The sequence below is a fragment of the Erinaceus europaeus genome, chromosome X (assembly GCF_950295315.1).
Source record: "Erinaceus europaeus chromosome X, mEriEur2.1, whole genome shotgun sequence".
Lineage (NCBI taxonomy): Eukaryota > Metazoa > Chordata > Mammalia > Eulipotyphla > Erinaceidae > Erinaceus > Erinaceus europaeus.
The window spans coordinates 127,354,544-127,372,841 of record NC_080185.1 but is presented as its reverse complement, the minus strand read 5'-3'; the positions used below and the strand labels follow the sequence as shown (position 1 = coordinate 127,372,841).

General features: G+C 45.1%; 1 protein-coding gene across 1 annotated transcript in view; it reads left to right on the top strand.

The window, feature by feature from the left end:
• The window catches only part of STS (steroid sulfatase), a 114,643-nt gene extending 99,647 nt beyond the window's left edge, over window positions 1–14,996 (top strand). The window contains exon 10 of the mRNA XM_060183103.1: window positions 14,851–14,996. Within this exon, the coding sequence (XP_060039086.1) occupies window positions 14,851–14,981 (131 nt within the window). The 3' untranslated portion in view covers window positions 14,982–14,996. The remainder of the gene's footprint in view (window positions 1–14,850) is intronic.
• Window positions 14,997–18,298: the final 3,302 nt, after the last annotated feature.

The following is an 18,298-nucleotide window of genomic DNA, read 5'->3' as shown; positions in this document are numbered from 1 at the left end:
GGATTGCACAGAAAGAGAGAGAACAGCAGGATTGTAATTGGTGGTTTCCATATTTCCATGCTGAATCTCCTTCCAGAAAGGGAGTGTGTGTTTGCAAAGCACACAGTCGGGAAATTGTGAGGATGTGGTTGAGCGTGGCAGGTCTTGAACCTGAGGAGTGCATCTATCCTGTTAGTCTCTCTCTCTACCGAGTGGTTGAGCAAGAACAGACAGGAGTAACCCCAAAGGTTTGCCCTGGCTTATCAGACTCCCTGCCTCACAAAGCATCCTGCATTCCTGATCCTATGGCCTTTAAAAGAAAGAGGGAGATGTTGGGGAAATTGTGAGGATGTGGTTGAGCTTGGCAAGGCTCACAAAACACCCCGCATTCCGCATTCCTGATCCTATGGCCACTAGATAAAAAGGAGGGGGGAGATATTGGGGAAATTGTGCAGATGTGGTTGAGCTCAGCAGGGCTCACAAAGCACTCTGCATTTCTGATCCTATAGCCATTAGATAAAATTGTAAGGAGCCTCACAAAGCACCCTGCATTCCTGATACTATGGCCTAGCTACATAATCATTGTTTTGCCTGAGAGATCCCCACCCATTCCATTCCTTTGATCTGTCTTCTTTCTACCTCAAGTTCCTCCCTGCAGTAACACAGCGGGTTAAGTGCACAAGGCTTGAAGTGCAAGGCCTGCATAAGGATCCCAGTCCGAGACCCCGGCTCCACACCTGCAGGGGAGTCGCTTCACAGATGGTGAAGCAGGTCTGCAGGTGTCTGTCTTTCTCTCCCCCTCTCTCTGTCTTCCCCTCCTCTCTCCATTTCTCTCTGTCCTATCCAACAATGACGACATCAATTATGACAATAAAACAACAAGGGCAACAAAAGGGAATAAATAATAAAATATTTTTTTAAATAAATTTATAAAAATGTTGGTCTGCTTCTAACTCTAAATCAGTTTCTTCAGGTCGTGCCAGGTCACATAATTGGTTTCGAGGGGGCAATGCTGGAGGACAGGGGTCCAAATGGATTTCCAGGGATTCCATTTGAACAGATGCTTTTTCATGTGAAGACGACAGCTGTAATTCACTTACTTGTGAAACAAAACTTGTAGCAGATTAGAAGTTTATTATAATTGATAACTCGATTATAATTGGTTTAAGTGTCTTTATAATTTTGGAAGTCCTTTCTAGTATGGTTTCAAGGTTGTTTTAACAGTATAAACTCAATAAAATGTGGAAAGGTAAACAGAAGAACCATGGTTAAAAGCCTCAGGCATGAGAATCATTAGCATAACCATTGTGCTATCTCCCCCGCCCATACTCATACAGTTTTCAAGATTAAACATTTCACATTTATACCAAGATGTAAAAAAAAAAAAAAATCAAAAGAGGGAAAAAATTTTTGGACTGTTTCTGGATGTCTCTAGAAATCATGGCTGCGTCCAGTATTTTTTTTTTATAAAGTCAATTAAGTTTCCAAATACTCAGAGCAAAAATGGGTCATACAAAAATTCAGTCATTCAAATCACTCTCTTACAAAATGCAACTGAAAGCAGACAACAAACTTAAGATATTCAGAGAGAACAACGAGCGGGGAAGCAAGAGAAAAGCGGTAGGTAGCTTTTGTTTTTTTCACTTTGAACCAGATTATTTAGATCTCACTATGTTGCATCATGAGTCCCCGGAGGGCATCCTAGTCCAAAAACCTCCTCAAAATTCTATTTAGGGAGCTTCTGACAGTTTCTGCGGGATTGCTACAGGCATCCATCCCCAAAAACGTCTTCCCATAGAAGAAAGAATTGAATCAGGAGGGTAGAACTAACCACATGTTTTCGTTCTTGGAGATTACCAAGGTTCTGGATAAGATTCTGCAAGTTAGAGTAGTCCTTCTCTGCGGGAAACATGGGAGAGGGAGTCCAGAAAGTCCCAGGGGAAATCTCCGTACATCTCCCAAGCTCTATGATCAGGGTCATAAGGAACCAAAGTGTGGCCCGGAGCAAATTGTTCCAGAGACAGAGAAACTGTTTCAAGAAGAAAGAGTAGAAGCTTTGGGAAACCTCTTCATAAGTAAGAAGGCAGCCCATGGTATACAGGTAGCCAAACGGCGTTTACTTATCTGGAGCGTCTTCGTAGGTCTCCCGCTTGTGTGTGAAGCCAAGGTGTAGGTCCCTGTTCGGGCGCCAATATGCCGGCGGGCTAGCTTCGTGGGTGGGAGAGAGACGACCAGGGACTCAAGGCTGAGCTGGGAACGCAGTTCAATCTTTATTGATGAGTGTGAATGCAGTGCAATCAATCTAATCTCTATTCATTAGAAAATCCTGTCCTTTATATCTCCTGAGGCGGAAATGTCAGGAAGAGGAAGTACGTAGGATAGGGGATGGGGAGAAGGAAAAAGCGCCCACGCTCGGAAGTATCAAGCTTGCATCTAACCAGTGGGGATTAAACCAATGCCCTGTAGGCAGGGCGGGTCTCAGGTAAAGCAGTGACTGTGTAAATGGACCACAGCGTTAAGCAAAGCAAGCGAACCTAACGTGATGATCAAAACAGAAGGGGTCTTAGAAGCAGAATTAGAAGCTGACCAACATAAAAAAATATCGCATTGCCTTGAGCCACGTGTTTGGTTCCTGAGTCATCTATCCCAGAGTAGCAGCCCAGGCTGGCGCCGGTCGTGTTCTCTCCAACCCAGAGAGTACGTGCCTGGGAAGAGACACCCCCACGCTAGCCCAGCACATATCAGTGGCATTCTGGTAGGTCGACTCACCTGGTTGAGGACACCTGTTCCCAGGCACAAGGACCCAGGTTCAAGCCCCCAGTCCCCACCTGCAGGGGGGAAGCTTCATGAGTGGTAGAGCAGGGCTGCAAGGGTCTCTCTGTCTGTCTCTCTTCCTCTCTTTTCCTTCTCTCTCAATTTCTGGCTCCAACAAATAATAAATTTTCTCTATTCAATAATAAAATTAATTAAAAAAAAAAGTAAGAAGTAATTGGAAACTCAGGGTTCTCAGCAATGGAATTGCCCAGTGATGCTGCCTTCAAGGTAAGCCTTCTAAGGTTTCCGGAAAGCTCTACTATGCACCTGTTCCCGGGAAGTGAGCTCTGAATGCTAGACCCAGGGACACATTCGTAAGAACAAAGATGATGTGAAATCAGGGATTCAGTAGAGGCTGTTAGAGACTGATTCTCTATAGGAAGAAGGGGGGAGAGAGAGAGGAGTTTGGGAGGTGGAGCAGTGGATAAAGCATTAGACTCTCAAGCATGAGGTCCCAAGTTCAATCCCTGATAGCACATAGACCAAGTGATGTCTGTTTTTTTCTCTTCCTCCTCCTATCTTTCTCATTAATAAATAAACTCTTTTAAAAAGAGAAAGAGAGAATTGGATAGACAGAGTGGTTCTGCACACAGACTCTCCTGCCTGAGGCTCTGAGGCCCCAGGTTCCATCCCCAGCACCACCAGCAGCCAGGGCTCAGCAGGGCTCTGGGAAATAATAATAATAATAATAATGGTTCTGCACACAGACTCTCCTGCCTGAGGCTCTGAGGCCCCAGGTTCCATCCCCAGCACCACCAGCAGCCAGGGCTCAGCAGGGCTCTGGGAAATAATAATAATAATGGTTCTGCACACAGACTCTCCTGTCTGGACCTCTGAAGCCCCAGGTTCCATCCCCAGCACCACCAGCAGCCAGAGCTCAGCAGGGCTCTGGAGAAATAATAATAATAATAATAATAATAATAATGGTTCTGCAAACAGACTCCCCTGCCTGAGACTCTGAGACCCCAGGTTCCATCCCCAGCACCATCCGTAGCCAGAGCTCAGCAGGGCTCTGGGAAATAATAATGATAATAATAATAATGGTTCTGCAGACTCTCCTGCCTGAGGCTCTGAGGCCCCAGGTTCCATCCCCAGCACCACCAGCAGCCAGGGCTCAACAGGAACTTTAGTTGGTCTGTGATTATATATATATGGGGAAGAGAGGGAGGAAGAAAGGAAGGGAAGGAGGGCAGGAGGAAGGAAGGAAAAAGTAAGGAGAAAAGAGATGGAAGGAAGGAAGGAAGACTGACTCTCTAGGAGCCTTCTTGGGCAGACAATTTGAAACCTATCATCTTTACAATAGCTGCAAAATCCAGGCCCACCACAGCCTCATCCGTGAGAGGGTCTGAGAAGTTGGGAGCTTCTGAGTCCTGCTCCGCGTCCCCCTCAGCTGAGGCGGCTCCACAGCCTGCCCAGGGCGCCATCTCACTCCCTGATTCCTCCCCTCTATCCGTTCATCTGGGCAGAGCCTCCGTGGAAATGCCCTTCTCCACTTCTTCATGCCGTCCACCTCGAGTAAGACTCCCAAATCCTCCAGGGATTTCCTTTTTAAATTTTCATTTATAAAGTGGAAATATTGACAAGACCAGAGGATAAGAGGGGCACAACTCCACACAAGTCCCACCACCATCTATTCTATTCTATTCTATTCTATTCTATTCTATTCTATTCTATTCTATTCTATTCTATTCTATTCTATTCTATTCTATTCTATTCTATTTCTACTCTGTTCTGTTCTACTCTATTCTATTCTATTATCATATTCTATTCTACTCTGTTCTATTCTATTCTATTCTATCATATCATATTATATTATATTCTACTCTACTCTATTCTACTCTATTCTATTATCATATTCTACTCTATTCTATTCTATTATCATATTCTATTCTACTCTATTCTATTATCATATTCTATTCTACTCTATTCTATTCTATTATCATATTCTATTCTACTCTATTCTATTATATTCTATTCTACTCTACTCTACTCTATTCTATTCTATTATCATATTCTATTCTACTCTATTCTATTATCATATTCTATTCTACTCTACTCTATTCTATTCTAATGAAGAGAGGGAGAGAGACAAAAAAAGATACCTGCAGCCTTGCTTCACCACTCAGGAAGCTTTCCCCCTGTATGTGGAGACAAGGGGCTTGAACCGAGATCCTTGTGTACTATAATGCATGTGCCTAACCCAGTGAGCCACCACCTGGCCCCTGGGGAGCTGCTTTCAAATGGGTCCAGCATACATCAATCTTTTTGTGGGCCAAGAATGACTTCCCTTTTTTTTTTTTTCCTTCAGCTCAGAGGCTTGCACAAGTAGGCTCACATATTCTGGGCAGAGCTGCATTTTGAGAGGGTCTTGTTAGCTCAGTGTCTGACAAGCACCTGACATGTATACTATCAGTCAGAGCTGACAAGTGCAGGTCCCCTGCTTCACAGAGTCTTTCTGCCACCACGGCGCTCAGGTTTCACTGCCCGGGGAAGACACACACAGCCTTCAAGGGCCGGTGGCTCTTCTGCACAGCTCTTTGAAGCCCAATGGTCCCTGCTCTCGGTACCAGGGCCCTGGGGGAAAAATAAAAAGAAAATGCTCTATGATGGAGGGAGGCAACACATCATGGGATTTTCTTCTTTTTTCTTTTTGTTCCCCCTTTTGTTGCCCTTGTTGTTTTATCGTTGTTGTGGTTATGATAGTTGTTATTGTTGCTGTCATTGGTATTGGATAGGGCAGAGATAAATCAAGAGAGGAGGGGAGACAGACCTGCAGACCTGCTTCACCACTTGTGAAGTGACTCCCCTACAGGTGGGGAGCCGGGGGCTTGAACCGGGATCCTTACTCCAGTCCTTGTACTTTGCGCCACCTGCGCTTAACCTGCTGTGCTACCACCCAACACCCCCTTTTCATTTTTCAAGTCATTCTCCAAGCTTTCTGTTCTCCATGGTGGTGGTGACACCAGTTGCTATTCTCCATGGTGGTGACACCAGTTGCTGTTCTCCATGGTGGTGGTGACACCAGTTGCTGTTCTCCATGGTGGTGACACCAGATGCTCTTCTCCATGGTGGTGGTGACACCAGTTGCTATTCTCCATGGTGGTGGTGACACCAGTTGCTGTTCTCCATGGTGGTGGTGACACCAGTTGCTGTTCTCCATGGTGGTGGTGACACCAGTTGCTGTTCTTCATGGTGGTGACACCAGTTGCTGTTCTTCATGGTGGTGACACCAGTTGCTGTTCTCTATAGTGGTGGTGACACCAGCTTGCTGTTCTCCATGGTGGTGACACCAGTTGCTGTTCTCCATGGTGGTGACACCAGTTACTGTTCTCCATGGTGGCGACACCAGTTACTGTTCTCCATGGTGGTGACACCATCTTGCTGTTCTCCATGGTGGTAGTGACACCAGTTGCTGTTCTCCATGGTGGTGGTGACACCAGCTTGCTGTTCTCCATGGTGGTGACACCAGCTTGCTGTTCTCCATGGTGGTGACACCAGTTGCTGTTCTCCATGGTGGTGACACCAGTTGCTGTTCTCCATGGTGGTGACACCAGCTTGCTGTTCTCCATGGTGGTGACACCAGCTTGCTGTTCTCCATGGTGGTGACACCAGTTTCTGTTCTCCATGGTGGTGACACCAGTTTCTGTTCTCCATGGTGGTGATACCAGTTGCTGTTCTCCATGGTGGTGACACCAGTTGCTGTTCTTCATGGTGGTGACACCAGTTGCTGTTCTCCATGGTGGTGACACCAGCTTGCTGTTCTCCATGGTGGTGGTGACACCAGCTTGCTGTTCTCCATGGTGGTGACACCAGCTTGCTATTCTCCATGGTGGTGGTGACACCAGCTTGCTGTTCTCCATGGTGGTGGTGATACCAGCTTCCTGTTCCCTGGCCCCTTGTGTAAATATTTGTGACTGGTTTTCTTCAGAGGAAATGACAGTTTAATCCAAATGAGAACAGGTCTTTTCATTCCAAAAATGGCTTGGAGGGGCCTAATTTCTTTACATTTTTTTTTATTATTTCTTTGTTGAATAGAGACACAGAGAAATCAAGAGGGGAGGGAGAGGGAGAGAAAGATGCACTTGCAGCCTGCTCCACTGCTCATGAAGCTTCCCCTCTTGCAGGTGGGGACTGGAGACTTAAACCTGGGGTCCATGTACATGGGGACAGGTGCACTCAGTTAGGTTAGCCCCCACCTGGCCCTGTGTTCTTTGTATTTTTGATGTGAGCTATTGAATGGAGCTTGCTATTTCCTGCAATAAAAGCTTGCTAGTGTCTGGTGTTTGAATAATATTGTGAATTGTTTAAAGGTACCATTTCTTTCTCTCTCTTTTTTTTTTTTTTTGGTCAATTTAAAAAATTTTATTGGGGGATTAATATTTTACAATCAACAGTAAATACAATAGTTTGTACATGCATAGCATTTCCCAGTTTTCCATATAACAATACAACCCCCACTAGGTCCTCTGTCATCCTTCTTGGACCTGTATTCTTCCCCCGACCCACCCCAGAGTCTTTTACTTTGGTGCAATACACCAATTCCAGTTCAGGTTCTACTTGTGTTTTCTCTTCTGATCTTGTTTTTCAACTTCTGCCTGAGAGTGAGATCATCTCATATTCATCCTTCTATTTCTGACTTATTTCACTCAACATGATTTCCAAGATGGACTGAAAACAGTGAAATCACCATTTTTAATAGCTGAGTAGTATTCCTTTGTGTATCTAGACCACAACTTGCTCAGCCACTCATCTGTTGTTGGACACCTGGCTTGCTTCCAGGTTTTGGCTATTACAAATTGTGCTGTAGTCTTTGGGTGACTTGTAAGTATTTTTCAACTGAAATAACTGTTATTTGTAGATAAAAATCAGTCTGACTCTTCTTCCTAGTGATGTCCCTTTTTGGTTTTATACTTCTGGCCATCAGATTTCCAATGAAAGCTCAGTAGAAAGTCTTACTGTAGACAGGTTTTACATGGTCCCAATCTTTGGGACACATGATTCTAGTTAACAATCAAATATAACTTATATATATATGTGTGTGTGTATAATTTTTATTAGTGCTTTAACGATGATTAACAGGATTGTAGGATCACAGGGCGACAATCCCACCCAGTTGCCACCCCCAGAGTCCCCTGTCCCCTCCCCTCCATTGGAAGCTTCCCTGTTCTTTATCCCTCTGGGAGCCTGGACCCAAATTCTTTCTGGGGAGCAGCAGGTGAGAGTTGTGGCTTCTGTCATTGCTTCTCCGCTGGACATGGGTGTTGGCAGGTGGACCCACACCCCCAGCCTGTGTCTGTCTGTCCCTAGTGGGGCAGGGCTCTGGGGAGGGGAGGATCCAGGACACACGGGTGAGGGCGTCTGCCCGGGGAGGTCAGGTTGGCACCCAATGAAGTGCACCTGTCCCCAGGTACAAGGACCTGGGTTCAAGCCCCTGGTCCCCACATGCAGGGGGAAGTTTCACAAGAGGTGAAGCAGGGCTGCAGGTGCCTCTCTGTCTCTCTCTCTCTCTGTCCATTAGGATAAAATGGGATGGGATAGGATAGGATAGGATAGGATAGGATAGGATAGGATAGGATAGGATAGGATAGGATAGGATAGGATAGGATAGGATAGGATAGGATCAGGTGAACAGTCTAGAATAGGATAGAAGGGGACAGGTGGGGGCTCACCTGGCTGAGGGCATCTGTTCCCAGGCACAAGGACCCAGGTTCAAGCCCCTGGTCCCCACCTGCAGGGGGATGTTGACAAGAGGTGAAGCAGGGCTGCAGGTGTCTGTTTATCTATCTCTCTCTCTTTCTCTCTCACTCTGACTCTGTTCATTAGGATAAAATGGAATAGGATAGGATAGGATAGAATAGAATAGAATCTGCTAGAATGGAACAGAACCAGGTAAACAGTCTAGAATAGGATAGAAGGGGCCAGGTGGGGGCTCACCTGGCTGAGGGCACCTGTCCCCAGGCACAAGGACCTGGGTTCAAGCCCCTGGTCCCCACCTGCAGGGGGAAAGCTTCATGAGTGATGGAGCAGGACTGCAGGTGCCTCTCTGTCTCTCTCCCTCTTTATCTTCCCCCTTCCCTCTCAACTTCTGTTCTTACCCAGAGCAAATAACAAATAAATAAATAATAAAAACCTCTTCTGGGGAGTCGGGCAGTAGCGCAGCAGGTTAAGCGCAGGTGGTGCAAAGTGCAAGGACCACTGTGAGGATCCCAGTTTGAGCCCCCGGCTCCCCACCCGCAGGGAAGTCGCTTCACAGGTGGTGAAGCAGGTCTGCAGGTGTCTGTCTTTCTCTCCCCCTCTCTGTCTTCCCCTCCTCTCTCCATTTCTCTCTGTTCTATCCAACAATGACATCAATAACAACAGCAATAATAACTATAATAATAAAACAATAAAGGCAAGAAAAGGGAAAATAAATATTTTTAAAAATGTAAAAAAAACCTCTTATGTCCCAAGCTTGACAATTTACACAGAGCTTGCTTTTGATCAGGGCAAGTGTCTTGAACTGATTGATTTAAAATAAATAATTTTTAAAAAGTCATTTCTCTAGAAATGCTTTTCCTCTCAGTCACTTTTACTTGATTTTACTTTTTTCACCCAAAGCCCTTGGCAGAAGGAATGTTGTTTTTACAAGAACGGTGTCTAGGGGGTTTATTGGTTGATTTAAATATTTACAAATAGATAGGGAACCTACATAATTTCTTTTTCTTGATGATGATTAGTGGGTGAGAAGATTGTGAAGTTTCAGGGTGTCAACCCCACTCCCTACCGACCTCTCACCTCCCAGAGTTCTCACACAGCCTTGGAAACAGCTTGGCCGGCTTTGTTCATGTTTAATTTCATTTAATTTTCACAAGTTCATGAGTTCATGTGTAAGAGGTTTCTACACGCCACAAAAAAGAGTGTGAAAAAAAAAAAAAAGGACCGAAAAATAAATATTTCCTTTCAGATTCCAGATGCAGGTCTGAGCAGTTTTAAGGACAACTTCTTCCTCATTTCTGACTTTCTTACTTCCTGGTAAAAAGGTGGGGGTTTTTTTGTTTTTGTTTTGTTTTTGTCATTCTCAAGAGTCTGAGGTTTAGTATCTAGGTGTGGGAGGCCAGGGGCCAGTTTTTCTTGTAAGATAAGCTCTTTGAGCAAGCTCCTTGAACCCACATCCTGCCCCCAAGCATCTGATCTGGGTGGAGAGAGAAATGCTAATATAACACCTGTCTTTTCTCTGACCTTTCTTATGCTTTAAACACACACACACACATAAAACAGGGAGTGGGGCGGTAGCGCAGCGGGTTAAGCTCACGTGGCGCAAAGCGCAAGGACCGCCTTAAGGATCCTGGTTCGAGCCCCCGGCTCCCCACCTGCAGGGGAGTCGCTTCACAGGCGGTGAAGCAGGTCTGCAGGTGTCTCTCTTTCTCTCCTCCTCTCTGTCTTCCCCTCCTGTCTCCATTTCTCTCTGTCCTATCCAACAATGACAACAACAACAACAACAATAGTAACTACAACAATGAAACAACCAGGGCAACAAAAGGGAATAAATAAATAAGAATATTTTTTAAAAAGAAAGAAAAGAAAAGAGAGAGAGGGAGGGAGGGATAGTGAGGATTCCAGAACAAAAGTCAACCCCGTGGAGTGTTCACTGGTCAGATCTTGGTGTCCCAGGGGGGGAAAAAGGCTTTTTGGAGGGGCTGGGGAGACAGCAAAGGGGTTCTGCAAACAGACTCTTCTGCCTGAGGCTCTGAGGTCCCACATATAATAATAATAATAATAATAATAATAATAATAATAATAATAATAATAATAATGGTTCTGCACACAGACGCTCCTGCCTGAGGCTCTGAGGCCCCAGGTTCCATCCCCAGCACCACCAGCAGCCAGGGCTCAGCAGGGCTCTGGGAAATAATAATAATAATAATAATAATAATAATAATAATAATAATAATAATAATGGTTCTGCACACAGACTCTCCTGCCTGAGGCTCTGAGGCCCCAGGTTCCATCCCCAGCACCACCAGCAGCCAGGGCTCAGCAGGGCTCTGGGAAATAATAATAATAATAATAATAATAATAATGGTTCTGCACACAGACTCTCCTGCCTGAGGCTCTGGGGCCCCAGGTTCCATCCCCAGCACCACCAGCAGCCAGGGCTCAGCAGGGATCTGGGAAAACAAAAGCCCTTAGAGGAAGGACAGTCAATACAGAAAAATGAGAAATGTAACACACCCCCACAAAAACCAAGAAAAGAACAAAATAGAAAAAAATAAAATAAAAAACGAAGAAAAACAGCCAAGCCAGGACAGTGTGTTTTCTGTCTCTGCGCCTGTGTCCTTGCTGACATTTAAAGGTCAACCCTAAGGGGACCAGCAGAGGTTTCTAAGGTGTGTTTGAAATAAACATGGTCTTAGGTTCTGTCTCTGACAGCTCAAGGTGAGCAGACGAAAGTGTTCTGGCGGAATGTCAGCAGATTCAGGCTGGCACCCTGACAGCTGCGGTGTTAAGAGGACAAAGCACAAGGAACGACGGAAGGATCCCGGTTCGAGCCCCCGGCTCCCCACCTGCAGGGGAGTCGCTTCACAGGTGGTGAAGCAGGTCTGCAGGTGTCTGTCTTTCTCTCCCCGTCTCTGTCTTCCCCTCCTCTCTCTGTTTCTCTCTGTCCTGTCCAACAATGACGACATCAATAACAACAATCACAACAAGGGCAACAAAATGGAAAAAAAATGGCCTCCAGGAGCAGTGGCTTTATAGTGCGGGCACCAAACCTCAGTGATAATCCCGGAGGCAAAAATTAAATTAAATTAAATTCAAACAGAGCCCTCTTCCTAGAAGGGCTGCAGGTGTCTGTCTTTCCCTCTCTCGTTTTTTTAATTATCTTTATTTATTGAATAGAAACAGCTCTTTTAATTTTTTATCTTTATTTATTTATCTTTATTTACCGGGATGCATTGGATCGACCTTCCCGTGGTGCATCCCGTGAGTCCCCATTCATTGGGGAAACTGACGATCCTTCCTAGCCCACTGAATCCACATGGATCCCAGTCCCTTTCAAAGCCAGCAACAAGCAGCTCCTGACAGCTTTCAAGCTGTTGGTCCTGCTCTTCGAGTCCTCCAACTTAATGTTGAGGGGCTGTCCTTCGCCAAACGCGTTATCTTCGCCCACCCTGTTCAGCGCTTGACGTCTCGTCACCCAATCTGGTCCCCTACGCCTACACTGAACTTCTCTGTTCCAGACTCTTGGAAACAGAGTTGGCAGTCAGCTGAGGTCAAGAACAAACACCTCATCACAGACCCCTGCGAGCGTCCACCCGGCTTTGACCTAGCACGTTATGATCGGGCCCTCCTCCATCGCTATGGAACAGGCCATGGCCGGTGCGCCGCTATGTTCCATCGCTGGGGAGCCAGAGACGACCCGAACTGCCCCTGCGGCTCCAGACAGACTATGACCCACATAGTCAACGACTGCCACCTCTCCAGATTCAAAGGAGGTCTCGAAACTTGACAGCAGGCTCCACCTGACGCTGTTGACTGGCTACGGAAGAAGGGCAAACGCTAGAAGAAGAATCTTTATTTATTGCATAGAAACAGCCAAAAATCAAGAGGGAAGTGGAGAGATAGATAGATAGAGAGACCTACAGCCCTGCTTCACTGCTCGCAAAGCTTTCCCCCTGCAGGTGGGGACCAGGGTCTCGAACCCAGGTCCTTGTGCACTGTAACATGTGCGCTCAACCAGGTGCGCCAACGCCTGGCCCCTCTTCAGCGTCTGTACTTCTCTCTTTCCTTTCAATTTCTCTCTATCCTTTCAAAATAATTTTAAGTAAATAAACGAATAAACATGAACTTGGCTACCAGTGTTAAGATTAAGAAGACCTGGGAGTCGGGCGGTAGCGCAGCGGGTTAAGCGCATGTGGCACAAAGCTCAAGGATCCTGGTTCGAGCCCCCTGCTCCCCACCTGCTGGGGAGTCGCTTCACAGGTGGTGATGCACGTCTGCAGGTGTCTGTCTTTCTCTCCCCCTCCTCTCTCCATTTCTCTCTGTCCTAACACTACAACAACAATAAAAAGACAACAAGGGCAACAAAAGGGAAAATAAATAAATAAAATTAAAAAAAAAGGTTAAGAAGACCTAAAAAAAAATTCTTTCTTTTTTTTTGTTTTGTTTTATTTTATTTTACTTATTTATTTTTTGCTGAGTGGAGTCAAGTGGTTCTAAAGAATTAGATTGTCATTTCAAGTTTTAAGAGGGAACCAGCAAAATGTAAAATTGGATCCAAGTTGTTAGGTTATTCTTTTTTTTATATTATTATTTTTTTAAATATTTATTTCCTTTTTGTTGCCCTTGTTGTTTTTATTGTTGTTGTAGTTATTGTTGTTGATGTTGTCATTGTTAGATAGGACAGAGAGAAATGGAGGGAGGAGGGGTAGACAGAGAGGGGGAGAGAAAGACAGACACCTGCAGACCTGCTTCACTGCCTGTGAAATGACCCCCCCTGCAGGTGGGTTCTTTTTTAAGATTCTATCCTTCCAGCTTTTTTAAACAGAGTGCATATTGTGATTAATATTTAGGTCACAGATATTTACAGTCTGAGACGTAACGAGTGCAGACACATAAGGAGCCCTGGTTTCATCTGAAATTTATAAGCCGTCTGATTGATTTTTTTTTTTTTTGATAAAAATGTATCTAAGGGCCACGTAACTGCCGTCTTTTTTTTTTTTCCCGAACTTGTCAGTGTTGCCCTGAGTTCCTAGGAATGTTTAGTCTCTTCTTTCCTCTTCTTATGTGTGGATAGTTGTTTCTCCCTGACAAACTGACAGCATCCTGGGACACGCTATAAGCAAACAAGAAGGGAATCTGAGATCGTCGTCGGACGCCTGGCAAGGGATGGCCATTTATTTTCCTGTGGGCGCCTGTGTTCCTGGGTAATTAAGTGTCTTTTCTGGGGTGTCCAGGCTGCCTGAGATGACAGGGTATTTACACCTTCTTTCCGATGGCTGTTGCCCCTGGCATTTCAGCCTCTGTGTGTTTTGAATGGTGCTAATTATGTAATAAGCCAGGCCAGTCCCTTCTGTAACAACAAGCCAGGGAGATTCACACAATAGAAAGTTCCACTGGGGGTGAGGGGTGTGGGCACACCCAGTCAGGCTCACATAGTACTAAGTGCAAGTACTTGCACAAGGATCCGGGTTCAAGCCCCTGGCTCCCCACCTGCAGAGGGAAAGAAAGCTTCACAAGCAGTAGTGCAGGGCTGCAGGGGTCTCTCTGTCTCCCCCTTGATTTCTTTTTTTTTAAAAAAATTTTATTTATTTATTCCCTTTTGTTGCCCTTGTTGTCCCCCTTGATTTCTATCACTACCCAATAAAATAAATAAAGAAAATATAAAGAAAATTTAAACAAATAAGGGCCAGCCAGGTGAGCCACAGCCTGGCCATCTTAAACTATCTTTCCAAGTCCAAGCTGTGTCTGTATGCCCCATGTTTGGACCTCAAGAAACGTTGGTATTAATGCTATTTAAAAATTAAACATTAAACAGATCAGCCAGTGCTCAGTGAAGCAGAGACAGGAGTGGAATCATTCTGACTCTCTCTCTTCCCAGAACAGGTTAAGGCCTTAACAGACTGCTAATTACACCTCATCAAAAAGAGGGACTGTGTTTTCAAATAACTTCTATCTCCCCGCTGCACGTGACAGGGATAATCATTTCTGCTTGGTTCAGTGTGTTCAATGCCACTGGGATTTATTTTATTTTATTTTACCTTATTTTACTATTTTGCCTCCAGTGTTATTACTGGGGCTTGGTGCTGGCACCAAAATCCAGGTGGGGGCTAGATTTTTCCCCATTTTATGGGATAGAGAAAGAGAGAAATTGTGAGGGGAAGGAGAGATAGAAAAGGAACAGATGCCTTCAGCCAGGTGACCCCCCACCCGGCCCCACAATTTCCCCCCCCTCTGATGTGTGTTCTAGTGAAGCGTCATTGTTGTCACAGCAACAAGGAAATGGAGTGATGAGGTTGACCCTACCTATTAAGTAATTTGTCCTGTAATCAGCCATCTTCCGTTTTCTCCCTTTCTCCACAGGGACCCAGGGAAACACCCACAGACGTGAAGAACCATCCACACTTCCTCAAACACAAAAAACGCTGGAGGAATTCTTCTTTTTAAAATTTTTAAAAATATTTACTTTCCCTTTTGTTGCCCTTGTTTTTTAATTGTTGTTGTAGTTATTGTTATGGTTGTTACTGATGTCATCATTGTTGGATAGGACAGAGACAAATGGAGGAGGGGAAGACAGAAAAGGGAAGAGAAAGATAGACACCTGCAGACCTGCTTCACCGCCTGTGAAGCGACTCCCCTGCAGGTGGGGAGCTGGATCCTCGAACCAGGATCCTTGCACTTTGCGACACGTGCGTTTAACCCGCTGCACTACCACCCAACTCCAGATTTTTACTAATTTTTGCCTGAACCAGCAGATAACATGCAGGTTAAAGGTAATGTCTGGAGAGATGGTGTCAAGAGTTCACAGGTGTGTATTCTCATGCACGGTGTTGGCACCAGTGTGATACCCATACTTGTCCCTGAGGCTGCAAAGTGACAAAACAAGACTCAGGAAAGAATCTGTGCAAGAGAAGGATGGGGATGAGGACAGACATGGTGATTCACTTCAGAAGTGGACCTGGGACAGGAGCCAGTGTCCAGCCAGAAGAGACAAGACCCAAGTGGTCCACAGCTCTGCTAATTCTTTCGGCCAAGGGCCAAGGTCAGAGGAGCGACTGTTCTATAAAGAAAGATTTGATCACCAGTCTTGCCTGCAGACAAGAGCCAGCTCACTCTTGGGAAGATTTACTTATTCTTGGATACGTCAACTTACTCATGGGGAATCCAAGTTTCTCTTGGATAAGTCAAGTTACTCTTGGATAAGTCAACTTACTCCTAGTTAAGCCAACTTACTCTTGGATAAGTCAACTTACTCCTAGATAAGCCACCTTATTCTTGGTTAAGTCAACTTACTCCTAGATAAGCCAACTTACTCTTCAATAACTCAACTGATTCTTGGATAAGTCAACTCACTCCTGAATAAGTCAACTTAGTCTTGAGTAAAGTGACTTTCTCTTAATATCCTTGGATAAATTAAAATTTTCTCTTGGATAAACCAACCTACTCTTGAGCAAACAAATTTGTTGTTGGACAAGACAACTTTTTCTTGGATAAGTCAACTCACTCTTGGGGAAATCAACTTACTCTTGAATATCCCAGCTTATTTCTAATCTTAACCTACTTGGATAAACCAGCTTACTCTTGGATAAACCAGCTTACTCTTGGATAAACCAGCTTACTCTTGGATAAGTCGACTTACTACTGGGTGAAAAAAAATCCTCCTGGGAGTCAGGCAGTAGCACGGCGCATTAAGCGCAGGTGGCACAAAGTGCAAGGACCAGCGTAAGGATCCTGGTTCGAGCCCCTGGCTCCCCACCTGCAGGGGAGTTGCTTCACAAGCGGTGAAGCAGGTCTACAGGTGTCTTTCTCTTCCCCTCTCTGTCTTCCCCTCCTTTCTCCATTTCTCTCTGTCCTATCCAACAACAATGACATCAATAACAACAACAACAACAACAATAAAACAACAAGGGCAACAAAAGGGAAAATAAATAATAAAAAAATTAAAACAAATTACTCCTGAATATTCCAGCTTACCCAGTCTTAACCTACTCGGATAAACCAGCTTACTCTTGGATAAGTCAATTTCATCTTGAATATCCCAATGTACTCTAAATATCCCAACCTACTCTTGGGTAAACCAATTTACTGTTGGATAAGCCAACTCTCTCTTGGGTAGACCAACTTACTGTTGGACAAGTCAACTTACTGTTGACTGTCCCAACGAACTCTTGGCTAAGTCAACCTACTCTTGAGTGCACAAACTTACTCTTAATATCCTCACCTACTCTTGGATAAACCAACCTGCAAGTTCCCTGAAAAAAAAATGAATAAATAAAACCGAATACTCCATTCCATCTTCGGCAAATCCTCTATTTTCTACAGTGATCAAGACACTTCCATACTCCATGATCTCCATCAAGGAGGAAGTGGGAATTATGAGTATCATGACAAGGTAGGATTTCCCACAGCCACAGGGGCTAAAACTGTGCTTTGTATGCAGTGAATTCAGCTGAGAATTATGTCCAAAAATTAAGTGTGCAAATAACACCTCCTCTCTCTCTGCACAAATGCTAGTAGAGTTGTTTTGTCCACAGTTAGAACGTCTGATAATGGTCTTATTCTTCAATTCAACTGGACCTCCAGATGACAGGCCCAAATGTTAGCGCAGAAAGCTTAGTTCTTAGCCAACGCAACAGAGCTCTGTGATTTTTATCAAAGGTCACTCAATACAACTTAAGAGGTTTGGTATCAGAAAAAAAAATCTCTTTACACAATAAACACAGCTCTCATACCTTATGAGTAGAAGGCAGAACACTCAGTTGGAATGTCTACGGACGCCTTCAGGTTTCCTTTTTCCTGTCTGTTGCAGGTCTGTATTTTATTTTATTTTATTTCATTTTATTTATTTCATGAAGCCCAGCCGGTCTATCTTGGCGTTACTCTCGATCTTACCCTGTCATTTCACAAACATCTCATAAAAACTGCAGCAAAGGTGGGCGCGAGGAATCACATCATCGCAAGACTGGCCAGCTCCTCATGGGGCGCGAGCGCTTCCACACTACGATCATCATCTCTGGCATTATGCTATTCCACTGCAGAATACTGTGCCCCAGGATGGTTCCGTAGCCCCCATGTCCACCTGGTCGATTCCAAATTATATTCCTCCATGAGGATCATTTCTGGAACCATCCGTTCCACCCCGGTCCCATGGCTGCCAGTTCTTAGCAACATCGCCCCGCCAGATATTCATCGGGATGCGGCATCATCTAAGTTCATTTCCCACGTCTACGCTCGACCGGACCTGCCAATATACGCGGAGATCTTCGCCCACCCTGTTCAACGCTTGACGTCTCGTCACCCAATCTGGTCCCCTACGCCTACACTGAACTTCTCTGTTCCAGACTCTTGGAAACAGAGTTGGCAGTCAGCTGAGGTCAAGAACAAACACCTCATCACAGACCCCTGCGAGCGTCCACCCGGCTTTGACCTAGCACGTTATGATCAAGAGCATATGTGTACACAGATCTTTTTGGATGGATGTGTTGGGTTCCTTAGGATCTGTCCCCAGGAGAGGAATTGCAGGATCACAGGGAAGGTCCATTTCTAGCCTTCTGAGAGTTCTCCAGACTGTTCTCCACAGAGGCTGGACCAACTGACATTCCCACCAGCAGTGCAGGAGGGTTCCTTTGACCCCCACACCCTCTTCAGCATTTGCTGCTGTTCCCTTTTCTGATGTGTGACATTCTCACAGGAGTGAAGTGGTATCTCCTGGTTATCTTTTCCAAAGACAAATTTAACCAGAAAAGGGAAAAAGAGACGTCACACTGAAACAAAAATGTATGATCACTTCCTGGCGTGTCCTTGTCCATTT